The 14,882-nt window shown below is 45.9% G+C and overlaps 1 protein-coding gene across 2 annotated transcripts in view; it reads right to left on the bottom strand.

The window, feature by feature from the left end:
- The window catches only part of CDC42BPB (CDC42 binding protein kinase beta), a 135,642-nt gene that overhangs the window by 36,614 nt on the left and 84,146 nt on the right, over window positions 1-14,882 (bottom strand). For both annotated transcript variants that reach the window (XM_049899637.1, XM_049899638.1), the window contains exons 6-11: window positions 10,398-10,491; window positions 7,814-8,014; window positions 5,336-5,584; window positions 2,491-2,570; window positions 444-610; window positions 245-364 (exon numbers count right to left, since the gene is read on the bottom strand). In XM_049899637.1, the coding sequence (XP_049755594.1) occupies window positions 245-364; window positions 444-610; window positions 2,491-2,570; window positions 5,336-5,584; window positions 7,814-8,014; window positions 10,398-10,491 (911 nt within the window). The remainder of the gene's footprint in view (window positions 1-244; window positions 365-443; window positions 611-2,490; window positions 2,571-5,335; window positions 5,585-7,813; window positions 8,015-10,397; window positions 10,492-14,882) is intronic.

The raw sequence follows: 14,882 nt of genomic DNA, 5'->3' as shown, positions 1-14,882 counted from the left end.
TATCCTAAGAGTTTTAGGGATAGAATACTAGGTATTGACTGATTCTAGCCGGTAACTACAAAATTATATTAGAATCAATCAAGGTGGAGAAAATTATTCAAAACATGTTGACAAAATACCAGAGCTGTAAATAGGCTTGCTAAAGCTTTTCTTTTCCACCTTATGGAAAGAACTCTCAAAGTTTCCTCTGAATAGATTAACACCCGAGAACAGAAATGAACTGGCTACATTCTAGAACCCTCACCTGCTATTTTGTTCTTCAGACGCTCGATTTCCTCATTTAGCCTTTTGATTTCTTTGTCTCGGTTGGAGCTTCCCAAGGCTCGAGCTGAGCTGTGAAGGGACTGGACAGTCTGTGTGGACTCTAGGGGTGAGAGAGACACCAACTTGAGTGCAAGCCATGGTGTGGTGGCCGGTGCGTCCCCAAGAGCCGGCCCACCCACCTTGCAGCTTCCTGCTCAGCTCCAGCTTCTCCTGTTCCAGCCTCCGGATCCTCCTCTCGTAAGCCTCGATCTGCAGGCTGTTCTCCAGGCCGCGCTGCACGTCCTCGTCCTTGCTCAGGGTGCTGGACTGCATCATGCTCTTCAGAGAGCCGCGGTCTGAGAAGGAGCTGCAAGACAGGGCAACAGGCTGGTCACTCCACCGCCAACGTGTTGTGAGTTCACTAGCATTAAACACCTCCCGGGACGAGAGCCAGTCTTTTTAAATTGGCAAACAAAAATACCTGTGGATAGATGGCATTGCTTATGGCGCCAAAATTAGACAAGACTTTCCTTACTGCAAATGACTAGACGATCAACAGGGGACTGAGGAGGAGGCTCCTTCAGCGCTGGTCAAAAGAAGACGCTTCTGCTAAGGCGGGGAACTTAACTTCTGAATCATCACCTACGCTCCCCTAGATATGCAAGAACAAGAGGCTCCTTCGGTAACGAGCTGTGCTGGTGGACAGCAGGAGGGCCCCTCACTCACTGGCCCGGCCCCAGCCCGAGGACAACCGAAGGCAGCCAGAACAGTGTGGGCCACCTGAGTGATCGGGGGACAGCTCTTCCAACTCTTTGGGGGGCCCCTTCTTTACCTGTGGACTCAGGAACCCTTAGGGTCCCTCCAGATGCCGGCACTGAGAAGCACAGCTTAGCTACTCACCAGGGACCAGCTGGCTTACAGATGCACCCTGGGGCCACACTCAGTATTAGACCGTTTCACCAGAGTTAGCTCTGCTCAGCTTTCTGTGTGACAATGACCTGAGCAGAGTCTTCTGAGTTCCTCCATGGAGTCCACTGAAGGTGCTGAGCACGTGCGTATACGTTTACGTCCAAATGACAGAACCCGGCCAAGGCCTGGGCGCTGTCCCTTCAGCACTGCAGGGGCTGTCATGGGAGGGAGCCCTGGGGTGTCTGATGAGCACCCCTGTGAGCAGGGGCACCAGGAAGGTCAAGGGCCTCTGTGCTGGGGACAATAAATCTGTAAGCCTACTGCAGCCTACAAAGCTTCCTGTAGGCTAGGCACTATCAGCCATCGCTTTGGCTTCAGTGCTGCTCAGCCCTGGTTATCTCACACGAGAAAAAACTGTCTACAAGCTCAAGCAGAAGTATCACCTCTGCTGAAGACATTCTCATTGGCTCCGGTACCGGTGCCGGAAGACATCATCAGTCAAATTCTGTGATGGTCCATCATGCACTCTGGAAGTAGTGTTCTATTTCACCAGCCTTTCTTCCTAACGCCTCTCCCCTGGGCCCCATATGGCCACCCCAGGAAGCACCACTGTGCCACGAGGCCCATTTGAGATCAAGGACAACAGGCAAAATGCCTGCCATGGATTGCACTCCAGCTCCACGAATGGGACCTACCAAGAGGATGCAAACATTCTTACACAGCCAAGCACAGTGCTGTCAGGGGAGATGGCTCTTGCCGAGCATGACCAAGAACCAAGGGCTGGTGGCCGTGGCCACTGACTTTCCTACCAACCAATCTTGGCAACGCTGATGCCCCCATAAGTCAGAACAGGCAAACTGCAACCCACAGCCTGCTGCGTACAGTCCACAAGCTAAGAATGGTTGACTTTTTAATATTCGAAGGGGAAGAAGAAATCAGAAGAAATAATAATAATAATATAAAAAGCAAAACCAAACCCACTGCTGTCAAGTCATTTCTGACTCATAGTGACCCTGTATGTCAGAGTAGAGCTGCCCCATAGGGTTTCCAAGGGGCAGCTGGTAGATTCAAACTGCCAACCTTCTGGTTAGCAGCCAAGTTCTTAACCACTTTGCCACCAGGGCCCCAATAATAATACAGGGTAGACCATAAGCAGCCGCAAAGCCCATTACCACCTGCTCTTTACAGAAGCAGTCTGCTGACTCCAAGTGATCCCATGCAGGCACCAGGTTTGCCTTTTTAGGGGATGAAACCACCATCCCCGACTTCCATGAACAAGGCCCTCCACGATCCCCAACACGAGCATGCACACACACGGAGTGATATATCTGGACTTACCTTTCCGTTGTGAATGTAAAACCAATGAACGGCAAATGCAATCCAGAAAAGCCTGTATGAGACCCAGGAGGTAATATTTCCTGCACAAGAACACACACAACATACGTGAACTCCATGTTCAAACAAAAGAGGGGAAAAACGGGGAAAGGGTGTTATAAAACGTGACTGTCAAGTGTGTGCCAGGGATACCACCAATGACTGCCCTGACGGGGAACACAAAAGAGAATCCCTGATGGAGCAGGAGAACAGTGGGATGCAGACCTCGAATTCTAGTAAAAAGACCAGACTTAATGGTCTGAGACTGGAGGGACCCCAGAGGTTGTGGGCCCTAGCCTCTCTGTTAGCTCCAAACTAAAACCATTTCTGAAGCCAACTCTTCAGACAAAGGTTAGACTGGATTATAAGACAGAAAATAATGCTGCTGAGGAGTGTGGTTCTTGTTCTTAGCTCAAGTAGATCCATGAGACTATGTGGGCAGCTCCTGTCTGGAGGGGAGATGAGAAGGCGGGGGGCACAGGAGCTGGCTGAACGGGCTCAGGAATACAGGGTCGAGAGGAGGAGTGTGCTGTCACATTGCAGGGAGAGCCAAGTAGGGTCACATAACAATGTGTGTAAGTGTTTGTACAAGAAGCTGACCTGAATTGTAAACATTCACTTAACATACAATTAAAAAAAAGAATGTGCCAGGGAGAACCGTGTGGCTTTCTAGAATGTTGATTCCATGGCATCATCTGCATGCGAGCTTAGCTCAGGCAGATCTTTGTACTCTTCATTCCTGGCTCTACGGCTGAATGTACACGCAATTAAGAGGGTAAACACACCGATTCTGATGATGACAGTGGCGTAAGGCCAAACCTAAAACAGGTTAGTGATACGCAAACATTTTTTAAGCCACAGAAGCCACAACTCAACAAAATCCTGTGCAGAGACTAATACCACGGACCAGGGTGAAGTCGCTGGGACAAACACGGGCCGGAGGTCTGGCAACACTCAGGTTCCTGGTTTGAAACAGAGGCCCAGTGCACGGGGGAGAGATTTGGAACCCAAGGTCAGACTGTCTTAGACAAGTTTCTCCCAACTCTATTTTTCAGGATCCTTCTTTATTCAAAACAAATCCAGATTTACAATCTATCTGGGCCATTTTGGCACAGAAGTTCTTTAGAGTCTGGGAAAAGTCCTTTCCACATAACACTTTCTTGGTCTTTTCTCAAGTTCTGCTCTTGTTCTGAACATGGAGCCATCAAGTCAAGTTTGAAGTGTAAAAGAGACAATGCTGTTAACGAGCTACAAGGGGCGCTTACTAGTTTCTCCTTAAGAACCTCTGTTCCATCTAAGATGTATCGATTGGTCTCAAACCACCTGGAGCAAAGGACAATGAAGAACACCAAAGACACGAGGTAATTATGTGCCCAAGAGACAGAGAGAGCCACATAAATCAGAGACTACATCAGCCTGAGACCAGAAGAACTAGATGGTGCCCAGCTATAACTGACGACTGCCCTGACAGGGAACACAACAGAGAACCCCTGAGGGAGCAGAAAAGCAGTGGGATGCAGACCTCAAATTCTCATAAAAAGACCAGAGTTAATGGTCTGACTGAGACTAGAAGGTCCCCAGAGATCATGGTCCCCAGACCTTCTGTTAGCCCAAGACAGCAACCATTCCCAAAGCCAAATCTTCAGAAAGGGTTTGGATTGCACTATGGGATAGAAAATGATACTGGTGAAGAGTGAGCTTCTTGGATCAACTAGACACATGGAGACAATGTGCGCAGCTCCTGTCTGGAGAGGAGATGAGAGGGCAGAGGGGGTCAGAATCTGGCTGAATGAACACAAAAATAGAGAGTGGAGGAAAGGAGTGTGCTGTCTCCTTAGAGGGAGAGCAACTAGTAGTATATATAGCAAGGTGCATATAAGTCTTTGTATGAGAGACTGACTTGGTTTGTCAACTCTCACTTAAAGCACACACACACAAAAAAGAACCTCTTCCACTTTGAGGCTGTTAAAGAGCCAATAGTTTTCCCAAGGTCACTTAAGAACAAAATGTTCAGCAAATGGGGCTCCTTTAGTAGGAGAAATTCTCCAAGGTAAGGAGCAATAGGGAAGATTCTTGCACTTGATTACCCCTCAGTTTCTCTACCCCTAAACCAAGCCACAGGTTCGTACTAAAAAGGTTGGGTCTGATGAGGCCAAAATAATTTTACAACATGTGTGCAAAATTCTACCGGGCCCAAGGTGCTAACTACTACATCTAAGCCAGCCGTCTACATCAGCCTTGCCAGAGCAGAGCAGAGCAACAAATGAGCCCCTGGGCCAAACCAATTTGGAAAATCCATGATCCACAATGTCAGCGGAAAGACTCAAAATCCGCACACCATCACTGTCACTCCTGAACTCCTGATGTATAAAGGAACAGAAATCCAGACACCGGAGGCGTAAGATGGTTGAAAGATGCAACACGCTCTCCTATGTGGGGTAAGACTGTGAGCAGCAGGCTGGACAGCCAGAGAGAAGCCAGGCCCCACGACAGAGCTGCAGTGAATCTAGTATGGTAAGTAGAGAACACCACGAAAATAAAAGCAAATGCATTTCTGATGCTCTAAAACAAGAGCCATGTAACTCAATTTTGCTGACACCGAGTGGTCCATCATTTCTAAAGGGACATTTAGGACCATGGTGAGGGTTAGAACAGCAGGGGCACTTCCTTTAGACAATTGCCTGATTTTAAAAAAAAATCACTACTACTCTAAGCTTCACTATCCTGATAAGCAAGCCCTTCAACACAACCTGAGATTCTTGGCCCCGCTGTGAAGCGATGCTGAGAGGCAGACGGCTTTTACACTCACGGTGTTCCTCAGTACATCGTCGTCCACGTCGAAGTTGGACGTGTCAGAAGGGCTGCTAACGTCTGGAATGTAAGGTGCTTCTAGGTTTCGTATGTTTTCCCAATTTAGACCTTCAAAAAAGGCGTGCTTTTTGAAATCCTCTATCCCATTCTGCCCCAGGCGGCGCTCTCTGCTGCAGATGAGTCTCTGAATGAGGTCTTTTGCTTCTTCAGATACGTCCGTGACGTGGGAAGGGAACTGGAATCGCTCCTGAGGGCAGAAAACAGTGAAAAGTTGAGACTTACTCAGAAAAACCTAAGCTGTACAGACATTCCAGAAAATAAAGTGGAAATAATACAGTGAAACGTGTAAGAACCAGAGCCTTGTTAGTCCAGGGCTTGTAAGTTTTCCCCCTTTGACAGGGTGTAGTCTTACCACTTTTCTACTGCTTTCTATTAGTGGAAAATATTTGTTTTCTTTTGCTGACAGGTTTCCACCTTACACAGGTTCCCACTTTGGCAGGTTTTACTGTTGCTCCAAGGCAACAGTCATTTTTTTATTTCATGGTAACTAAATGTAAACCAGAGCTAATGAATTCAGAAATTCAGAAGGGCAAACAAAATTATTAGGCTTATAGGGCTTATTCACGGCAGACTTGTTACCACACTGCATATAAATTAAAACAATAATAAACATTCACCATCCAAGGGGCAGGCTGCTGACAAAACACTCTTGGGGAAATGTAAACCGGCAAAGCCCTGGCAGAGGGCACTTCACCAATATCTGCGACAATTCTACATCTAGAAACGTAATCTATGGAAATACTCAAAAACAGAAAACATAACACGTTCATAACGTTATATTTTAACCAAGAAAAACGCAAATTGCCTAAATATCTTTCAAAAAGGGACTTGGTAATAAAAGGTATGGTGTGTGTGCATGTGTGTACGCACACGTGCACACACACGGGACAGAACATTTCAGTGTGCTGACATGGGAAGATGTCAAAAATATACTGGCCAAACAAGTCTGACTGTATGAAGTGTGGGAGTCTCTGGGTGGTCAACGGTGAACACACTCAGCTGCTAACCGGAAGACTGGAGGTTCGAGTCTGCCCAAAAGCCCCTCAGAAGAAAAGCCTGGCGATCTACTTCTGAAATATCAGCCACTGAACACCTGGCAGAACACAGTTCTACTCTGACATACATGGAGTCTCCATGAGTCAGAGTTGAGTCAATGGCAACTGGTCTATGTAGGGTGATGCCACTTACTTACACCCACACACACAGACACCCAGCTTGGCTTGTGGGCCTGTGTGCAGAGCCTGTGTGCCCCTCATTGCCTGTGTTCCTCCATCTCCAGACCTCACCGTTCCATCTTGAAAAGGGAAACGAGCAGCAGCACCACCTTCTGGGGTCTTCAGGGGACGGGTGGAGACTAAATGAGCTGCTGCACAATGAGCCTCCTGGCGGGCTACTCGGGAGCCTGGGGAAGCGCGTGCTCCCAGCATCGAGCCCCTGTTACCCAGCATTTATCACTGAGGAGTGGACGGAGATGACTCCCACCAGCTACTGTATGCGCTTCTGTTGACTGCATTTTATAAGATGCATACGTTAATTTATAAATGAAAAACACACTCCCACTTTGGGAAAAAATTTTGAAGTGTAACTTTTGCTTTGACTTTGAGCTAGGTAGAAACCATTTACCACATCTAGTGTTGCTCTGTTCCCTCCACGAGCCATCAGCTGGAGAGTAGCTAGGGGGCAGGCCCGCGGCCAGGTTCCTGGGGTATGTGTGTGGGAAGGGGGCGCAGAGCAGGCCAGGAAAGGAGATGCTGGAAGCATACCGATAAATAGGGAGGAGATGGCATTAGAAAGGCAGACCCAAGTAATGAGAATACAGAAAAAGAAAGATGACAAAAAAGGGAAATAGAAAATGAAGGAAAACAAAGGAAAGAAAACGAAGGCAAAGTCAAAGTGAAAAATGAATAGCTGGGAGAGGAAAAAGAAAAGAGAGGAAAGGACATGGGGTCCAGAGGGTAAGGACTGCTCTGCTGAGCCCTGTGACCAGTTAGTGACAGTGACTTCTGGGAGAGCAGCTTGAGAATCTGAGTTGGCACCTGACAAACCCAGATCCACAGGCCCACCTGCCCACCTGGCCCCTACCACAGGCCGCCCAGGCCTCCCTCCCCAGCCCTGCCTCCACAGAAGCCCCTTCTCCTCCAGGGACCCTGGGCTCGGTGAACACCATCGCCCCAAACCAGAAACTACCTTGCTGCTTCCCTTTTCTCATGCCACATCTGCCATGTCTGCAGCTTGGGTAGATCCTACCTGAGTCTCTCCCAAATCGCCCAACTGCCCGTCCTGAGTGCCACATGCCTTGCCTAAGCACCCTCACCCTCTCCGGGCCCTCTTCCTCCCTCCAGGCTTGCTGCTCTCTTTATCCCAGGCCTATGTTTGGGCACTGGGAGAAACGGGCCATGGGAATGCAGTGTCTTACTTCATGGTTCATGATCTTTCCGTAGGTCTCCACAAGCGACTCAGCATAGAAGGGTGTCTCTCCGTAGAGCATCTCGTACATGCAGACCCCCAGGGACCACCAGTCGCACTCGGGGCCGTACTTGCCCATGCCGTCCTCCATGGCCTGCAGGATCTCCGGGGAGATGTAGTCGGGCGTGCCCACGGCCACGGAGGACTGGACCTGGGAGAGAAAGCTGGGTTTAGGGAGATCCTCATACACTTTTAACTCCACATTAACTACCTTCTCTAAAACAGGGGCACCAGAAAATGAAACCATCATGGGATAAAAATGGCCAGTGATCATAACTTAAAAACTTAATAATTCAAAACTCAACACAAACGCGTATTGTCCTGTAGTACTAAACGCTATCAGTTCCAGAATACACATGGCTCTCCTGCACCCCCCATCTTTTGAGGCCCAAATGCCACACCACGTCGCCAGGCAGCAATCTCTCACAGTAGTCAGTGTTTCCCAGCCGCTCTTGGCTGCTCCAAGGGTGGTGTGGGGACCACGTGCGTCCAGACCAGCCCTTGCCAGACTGTCGCCTGTGTGGGGCCCAAGGGGCTCTTGCTGAAACGGAGGTTCTGGGTCACCACAGCTGCTTCCTTTTTAGCAGGCTCCCCATGGTGTGGATGCTGCTAACCCACAGCCCACTCTGTCTCCCCAGGTGGAGTATCTGGAAGCAGGGCTAGGCACAGCTGGGTGCTTAGCTGTTTCCTCGATGGAAATAGAGGCCAAGACAGGTGTGGTCATGGGTTCTTGTCTGAGGGGTCCAACTGGGGAAGGTGTGTGAAGAGGAGTGAGGCAGCCTCCGTGAGCTCAAATCCAATGTCAACTAAGGTGCACTACGGACCCCAGAAAGGGCAGGGCAGCTCCCAGGCTACCTCCATAGCAGGTGCTGCTGAGTGCAGCAGCCCTGCTACAGAAAGCTGCATTGGCAAGAGCTGGGCTCGTAAGGGCACAACCATGACCACAGAGGCTGGGGTATTCAAGGAGCAGATGTCCATCTGGTCTGGTGGCAGGAGACCCAGGGGCCCAGTGGACACCTTTACTGAGCACCTGGCTCTGCCTCCAGCCGTGATAATCAGGCTCCCATGGAGCAGGCCCCTAGGTGGGGTAAATGCACAGGAGCAGCACACCCGGCAGGTGGTCGCAGGGCACATGGACAACATGGGGCCACCCCTGAGGTTTCCGAGTCTACAAGACTGAGGGTCAGGAAGGACCAGAGACAACAGTCACAGAGGGCCTACGCAACCGAGACCAAACTCAGCCTTGGCAACTCTGGGCAGAGGTACCCAGGGACAGAGCAGCAGCCATGGTCGCGGGTGTTGTGGATGCTCAGTTGGAGGGGTCAGCAGAGCCCATGCCCACACCTGTGCCTAGCCTCTTGTTCCCACAGGCTGGCCCAGCCTGCAGGAGCCTCCCTGTGGATTACAGACAACCAGAAGTGCAGCACTGTGACACAGGTCAAATATTACACAGGGTGGTAGTGATATGGATGTTAAGAAAGGTTTTAAGAACCTAGGTGGGAAGCAGGTAGCCAGGGCTCCAGCTCAGACCACAGCCATGATTATAGACATTCGGTGACTAGGCCTGACGGCTGTGTAAACATATCAACTTGTCAGTGTGTGGTAAAGACTTTTAACAGCCAGGCAGGCTGGCTTTGTAGAAAGAGAGTAATCACTTCAGTCACTTCTTTCAAAACATTGTTAACTGATGCTAGTTTTATGGGGTCTTTTAAAATACTACCTCTTGAAAACCTGCTCATAAGAATGGAAGGAATTGCTTTTTTCTGGAGAAGTACTTTTCGTTAGACTTTATGGCAGTGAAAGGTTTTAAAGAAAACGCTCCCTAACATGGAAGACTACTGCCTCAACAGCTGCCACAGCAGAGAACTGAAAAACTCCCTAATACCATGGAGCCTGTCACTGGTGGGAGCTGCTGAGCTGGACTCTGAGCGCAGCTGGGGCGGCCATGCCTCAGGCCACTCGACCACAGCGCTGGTCTCTGACCATGAATGTGGATCCAGTGAATCCAGGAGCCCTCCTTGTGTTTTACCATGAGAGTGTCACCCGGCTTTCATCATACTCTGAGTGTCCAAGACCCCTGCCTCTAGGCCCACAACACCCATAGAGAGAAAACACTGATAGGAAGTCACTTGCTACCACTCTTCCCCAAAATAAGAAATGCAGCCACACAGTTAGGGTCTGCCCACCTGCCCAGCCTACACGGGTACTGTGAGAAAGGACACGCGAGCTGCCTGACACAACTCACTGTGGGGTTGGCACGCTCTTAGATGCCTACGGGTGAGGGACCTGAAAACTTCCCATGTTAGAAGGCATATGTATTATTTTGTAAACATAAAAGGCACTAAAGATGTTTTTAAACTTAAAAATAAAATTCCCAAATAGAAAATGTCAGCTGTCTAGCAAATGGATTCATCTTTTTAATTCATGTTAATAAACATGGTTTGTTAATTGTATTTCAAACAGAAATTTTAAGCCCCTTGTTATTGCAAGCAAAGCCCAAAACCAAATGGAAAATCTCCAACAAATATACATACAGTTCCATCATCATTCATCTTCAAACATGATCCAAAGTCGGCCAGGCGAATATGACCATTCACATCCAAAAGGACATTGTCAGGTTTAATGTCTCTGTTAGTAAAATAAATACACAAATTAACCATTTCCGTGCAACCCATGAGGTTAAGTTAAAGCCTGTAATTAGTGGTGGAGCAGATGAGAAAGTGCTACGATTACTGCGTTAACAGCTACAACAACCCAGGAAAGGACGTCTCCGCACGCTGATTCAGTCTGGTCTGGCAGTAGCACCCACCACCAGCACCACTTATTATTGTGTGTCAGGAACTCATTTATCCCCAATTAACCCGACAAGGCACCTATTATTCCTACATTCCCCCGACCCAACAAGTGTTTACTGAGCATCTCCTCTGTGCCAGCCACTGTCCTCGACCCTGCATCTACCACAACGCTGCCCCTGACGTCGCAAAGCTTGCAAACTAGCTGAGGTGTCAGGAAGTGAACATGCAGATAAATAAATATGCAGTGTGAGTCCACGTGGTAGAATGCAGTACAATCTACAGGGTAAGTACTATGGAGAACTGTGAAGACATATGAAACAAGGCAGCGCGCTACAGTGTGGTGGATGGTGGTTACTGTCAGGAAGTGACACTGGCGCAGAGACTGATGAACTAAAGGAGTCATGTAAAGATTTGGGGCAAGACCACAGCAGGCTGACAAACCACCACGTACCCAAAGAACGGCAATTTATAGATGAGGACACGGAGGCTTAAGAAGCTGAGTAATCTGCCTGAAGTTACACGGCAGCAAGTGGTAGAGCAGGAAAGTAAACACAAGTCAGTCTCACTAAGGCCTGTTGTCTTAACTGCTGTTCTCTGCTGTTCCGAAATGTGCACAGAAAGCAGATGTCTTAAAAAGCAGATTAAACATGATCCACATGTAATCAATATTTGTACTACCAACCGCTGAGCAGGGTGGGAGCAGACTTAAAGGAACTACTACTCCTTACTGGTGGAATCCACTTATAAGATGAAGAAGAATGAAAGGGAACAAACTTTACTTTAAAAACAAAGGAAGTTGTTCCAAAAGACACGTACAAGTGTGTTCCTAGCAGCACTACTCACAAGAGCCAGAAAGTGGAAACAATCCAAATACGCACCTTCAGGACAGTAGATAAATAAACTGGGTTAAACTTGTGTGATAAATACCACGTTGCAACGAAAGAATTAAACTACCAACTACTTCTAACAATATGGATGATTCTCACAAATGTGAGCAAAAGATGAAAATTCTTAAGAAAAAAGGCCACAAAGCAAAAGAAAACTGTAATACAATGCTTCAAACTTAAATAAATATCCTCAAGTAAGCATTCAGGAATATGAAAAACAAACAAAACAAAAACCCCACAATGAATGAGGAAAACAAAAACTAAGAACATAAACAGACAAAACCAAGAAGAAATGGAATGAAATGAGAGTTGATTTAACTCAGGGAAAAACAGAAGAAAAAATCTTATCAGAAATGAAGACTAAATTATAAAATGCTCAAAGGAGAGTAGATTCAAATGAAAATTTAATGAAAAGCACTGAAGGCAGGAAAAGCACTAAAAGAATAAAAATGAGATAAAGTTTTGTGGTGGAAGATGGAAATTGAAGACAAAGAAGATCCAACATATACATAACTGGAGTCCCTGAAGAAGAAATCAAAACAATGAAACAGAACTAATATTTAAAATTATAATCCATATGGATTCAAGGAGCAGCTGGTGGATTTGAACTGCCAACTTTCTGGTTAGCAGCCATAGCATGCCATAACTCTTAACTACTGAACCACCAGGGCCCCATATAAACCAAGAAAGCTTTCCAGGAATTAAAAAAAGATCTAAATTTATACACTGAGAGAGAGCAACAGATTTTTTAAAAAAGGGGCTGTTTTTTGGAGCCAGATAAGTTGATACTGAAGTTCATATGAAAACAGCTAGAAAAACACTGATGAGAAAAAACTATGTTGGGGGGCTAGTCCTATATGATTTCAAAGCCTCCATAATTAAAGAAATATGGTACTGGTGCATGAAGAGATAGAAAGACAACAGAATATCTAGAAACAAATTGGCTGCATAAAGAAATTAAGTACATGATAAAGATGGAATCTCAAATCATTGGGGCAAATATAGTCTTAAATAAATAATTGTTAGGACAGCTGGAGAGAGATTTAAATATAATATTAGATCCATACTTCATACGATATACATAAGAACAAACCTCAGATCAGAGATCCATATATAAAAAATGAAACTATATATGAATGAAAACATGAAACCAGTACAAGAAATGTTGGTAACTATGACTCAAACTCCAGATCTAAGGAAAGATCAATAAATTTGGTTACATAAAAAAAGTTGTTTAAGCTGATAGCAAAAAACACCATAAATGAAGTCAAAAAGCAAATGATGAACCAGGAAAAATATCTGCAACTATATCACAGATAAAGGACAAATTTTTTTTAAAAAAAAACTGAATTAAAAAAAGTCAAATATCCTTTAGAAAATGGGGCAAAAGAAATGAAACAGACAAGTCACACAAGCATACACACAAACATATAAAAACAATGTTCACTTTCATAAGAAAGGAAAAAAGAAAAACTACAACTGTATAACATCGCCTATCCATTAACCCATTGGCAAAAATTCACAAGTTTGAAAATATATTCTGTTGGTGAAGCTGCATAGCAACAGGCACCTTCATTCAGTGCTGGTGGGAATACAACAAGGTACGATCCTTATGGAAGAAATTAGCAACATCTAATAAAACCGCATATGCATTTTATCTTTTGACTGAGCAATCCCATTTCTAGGTATTTATCCTAAAGATACATCAACAATACAGAAATGTTGTACATATGCACAAGGTTACTCATTACTGCACTCTTTATCATCGCAAAAAACCTACCTAAATGTCTACCCATGAAAGATTGGTTAAATAAACCAGGGTGTTTACATATAACACGAATCTGTCTTGAAAGAAGTACTGCCAGAATGCTCCTTAGAAGGGAGGATGGCGAGACTTCATCTCACATACTTTGGACGTGTTATCAGGAGGGATCAGTCCCTGGAGGACATCATGCTTGGTAAAGTGGAGGGACAGCAAAAAAGAGGAGGATCCTCAATGAGATGGGCTGACACAGTGGCTGCAACAATGTACTCAAGCACAACGATTGTGAGGATGGCACAGGACCTGGCAGCATTTTGTTCGGTTATATATATGGTCTGCTGTACATAGGGTCACTGAGTCAGAGGCGACTTGATGGCACCTAACAACAACATTTACATATAATCGAGTGCTATGTCTAAAAAAAAAAGATGAAGAGCTCTATGAGCTGATGTGGAATAATTTCTAGGATACATTATGAAGTGAAAAAGCAAAATGTAAAAGTACATATTTAGTATGCTACCTTCTGCATAAGAAATAATAGGAAACCATATTTGCTTATCTCTCTCTCATACACACACAAAGAATAAATCAGGAGATAATGAACTAGTTACTCATAAAAGGTAGTGGGAATGAGGCGGGATAAGGGAGTGATACTTCTCTGAGTATAAATTTGGACAGTTAAGATTCTTTAGAAGTGTGTTAATGTCCTCCGTATTCAAAAAATAAAATTAAATCACAAAGATGGTAAGAGGGTACCTAAAATGGGAAACTGACCGAAACCAATGATTCTGACAATATCTTAAGTGAATAATACGAAACAATGGAGGAGGGAGGGAGGCAAACAAGTCCAAGTAACTTATGAACACAGAATTTGACATGTGTGCATGTGGAGGCTGAGAGTGGGGTAGGGGAGAATGCAAAGAGATCCTAAACTCTTCACCATAGGCTTGTTTTCTGTAGTAGTATGGCCAAAGCAATTCTAACACTATTTTGGGTGTATCACAGGGTTAAGCAAATAAGAATGTGCTGATGGCGCTAGGAGCCAGAAGTATCAATGTAGAAGGGAGACAAAAATACAGAATCGGGGAAGGCAGGAGTGAATTTACATCCCAAATTACGGAACCAGGGCTCCTCAGAGAAATGACTGATTCCAGGGTTGGGGCAGGGAAGGTACAAGATGAGCCAGAAACTAAGGGAGTTCTCAAAAAATGATGAGGGTACATCACAAACAAGGTGTCACCTAGAAGGGGCTTCCACTGACCAAATTTGGGACAACTGGAGCACAAAATTTAAAGACAGTGATAGATTATAAATCACTGGGGGAAAACAAGAATCCATGATTCCATGCCGATCATAAATAGAAAGTCGCCTGATGACTGGTAAATACAGGGGGAACCATGGCAGTGGATGGTTCTACAACAGGTCATCAACAGATAACTATGTCTAGGGAGGAACTTTTGGTCAGGAAGAGGATATCTGCATTGTCTTAAAGTATCTCCCACAGACTCCGTTCAGTTGCAAGGGGCAAGAAAAAAAATACTAGCTCTACAGTGGAACAACCAAACAAAATCTTAA

This window comes from Elephas maximus, chromosome 10 (assembly GCF_024166365.1).
Source record: "Elephas maximus indicus isolate mEleMax1 chromosome 10, mEleMax1 primary haplotype, whole genome shotgun sequence".
NCBI lineage: Eukaryota > Metazoa > Chordata > Mammalia > Proboscidea > Elephantidae > Elephas > Elephas maximus.
The sequence above is the reverse complement of the archived record's forward strand: the minus strand, read 5'-3'. Positions and strand labels throughout refer to the sequence as shown.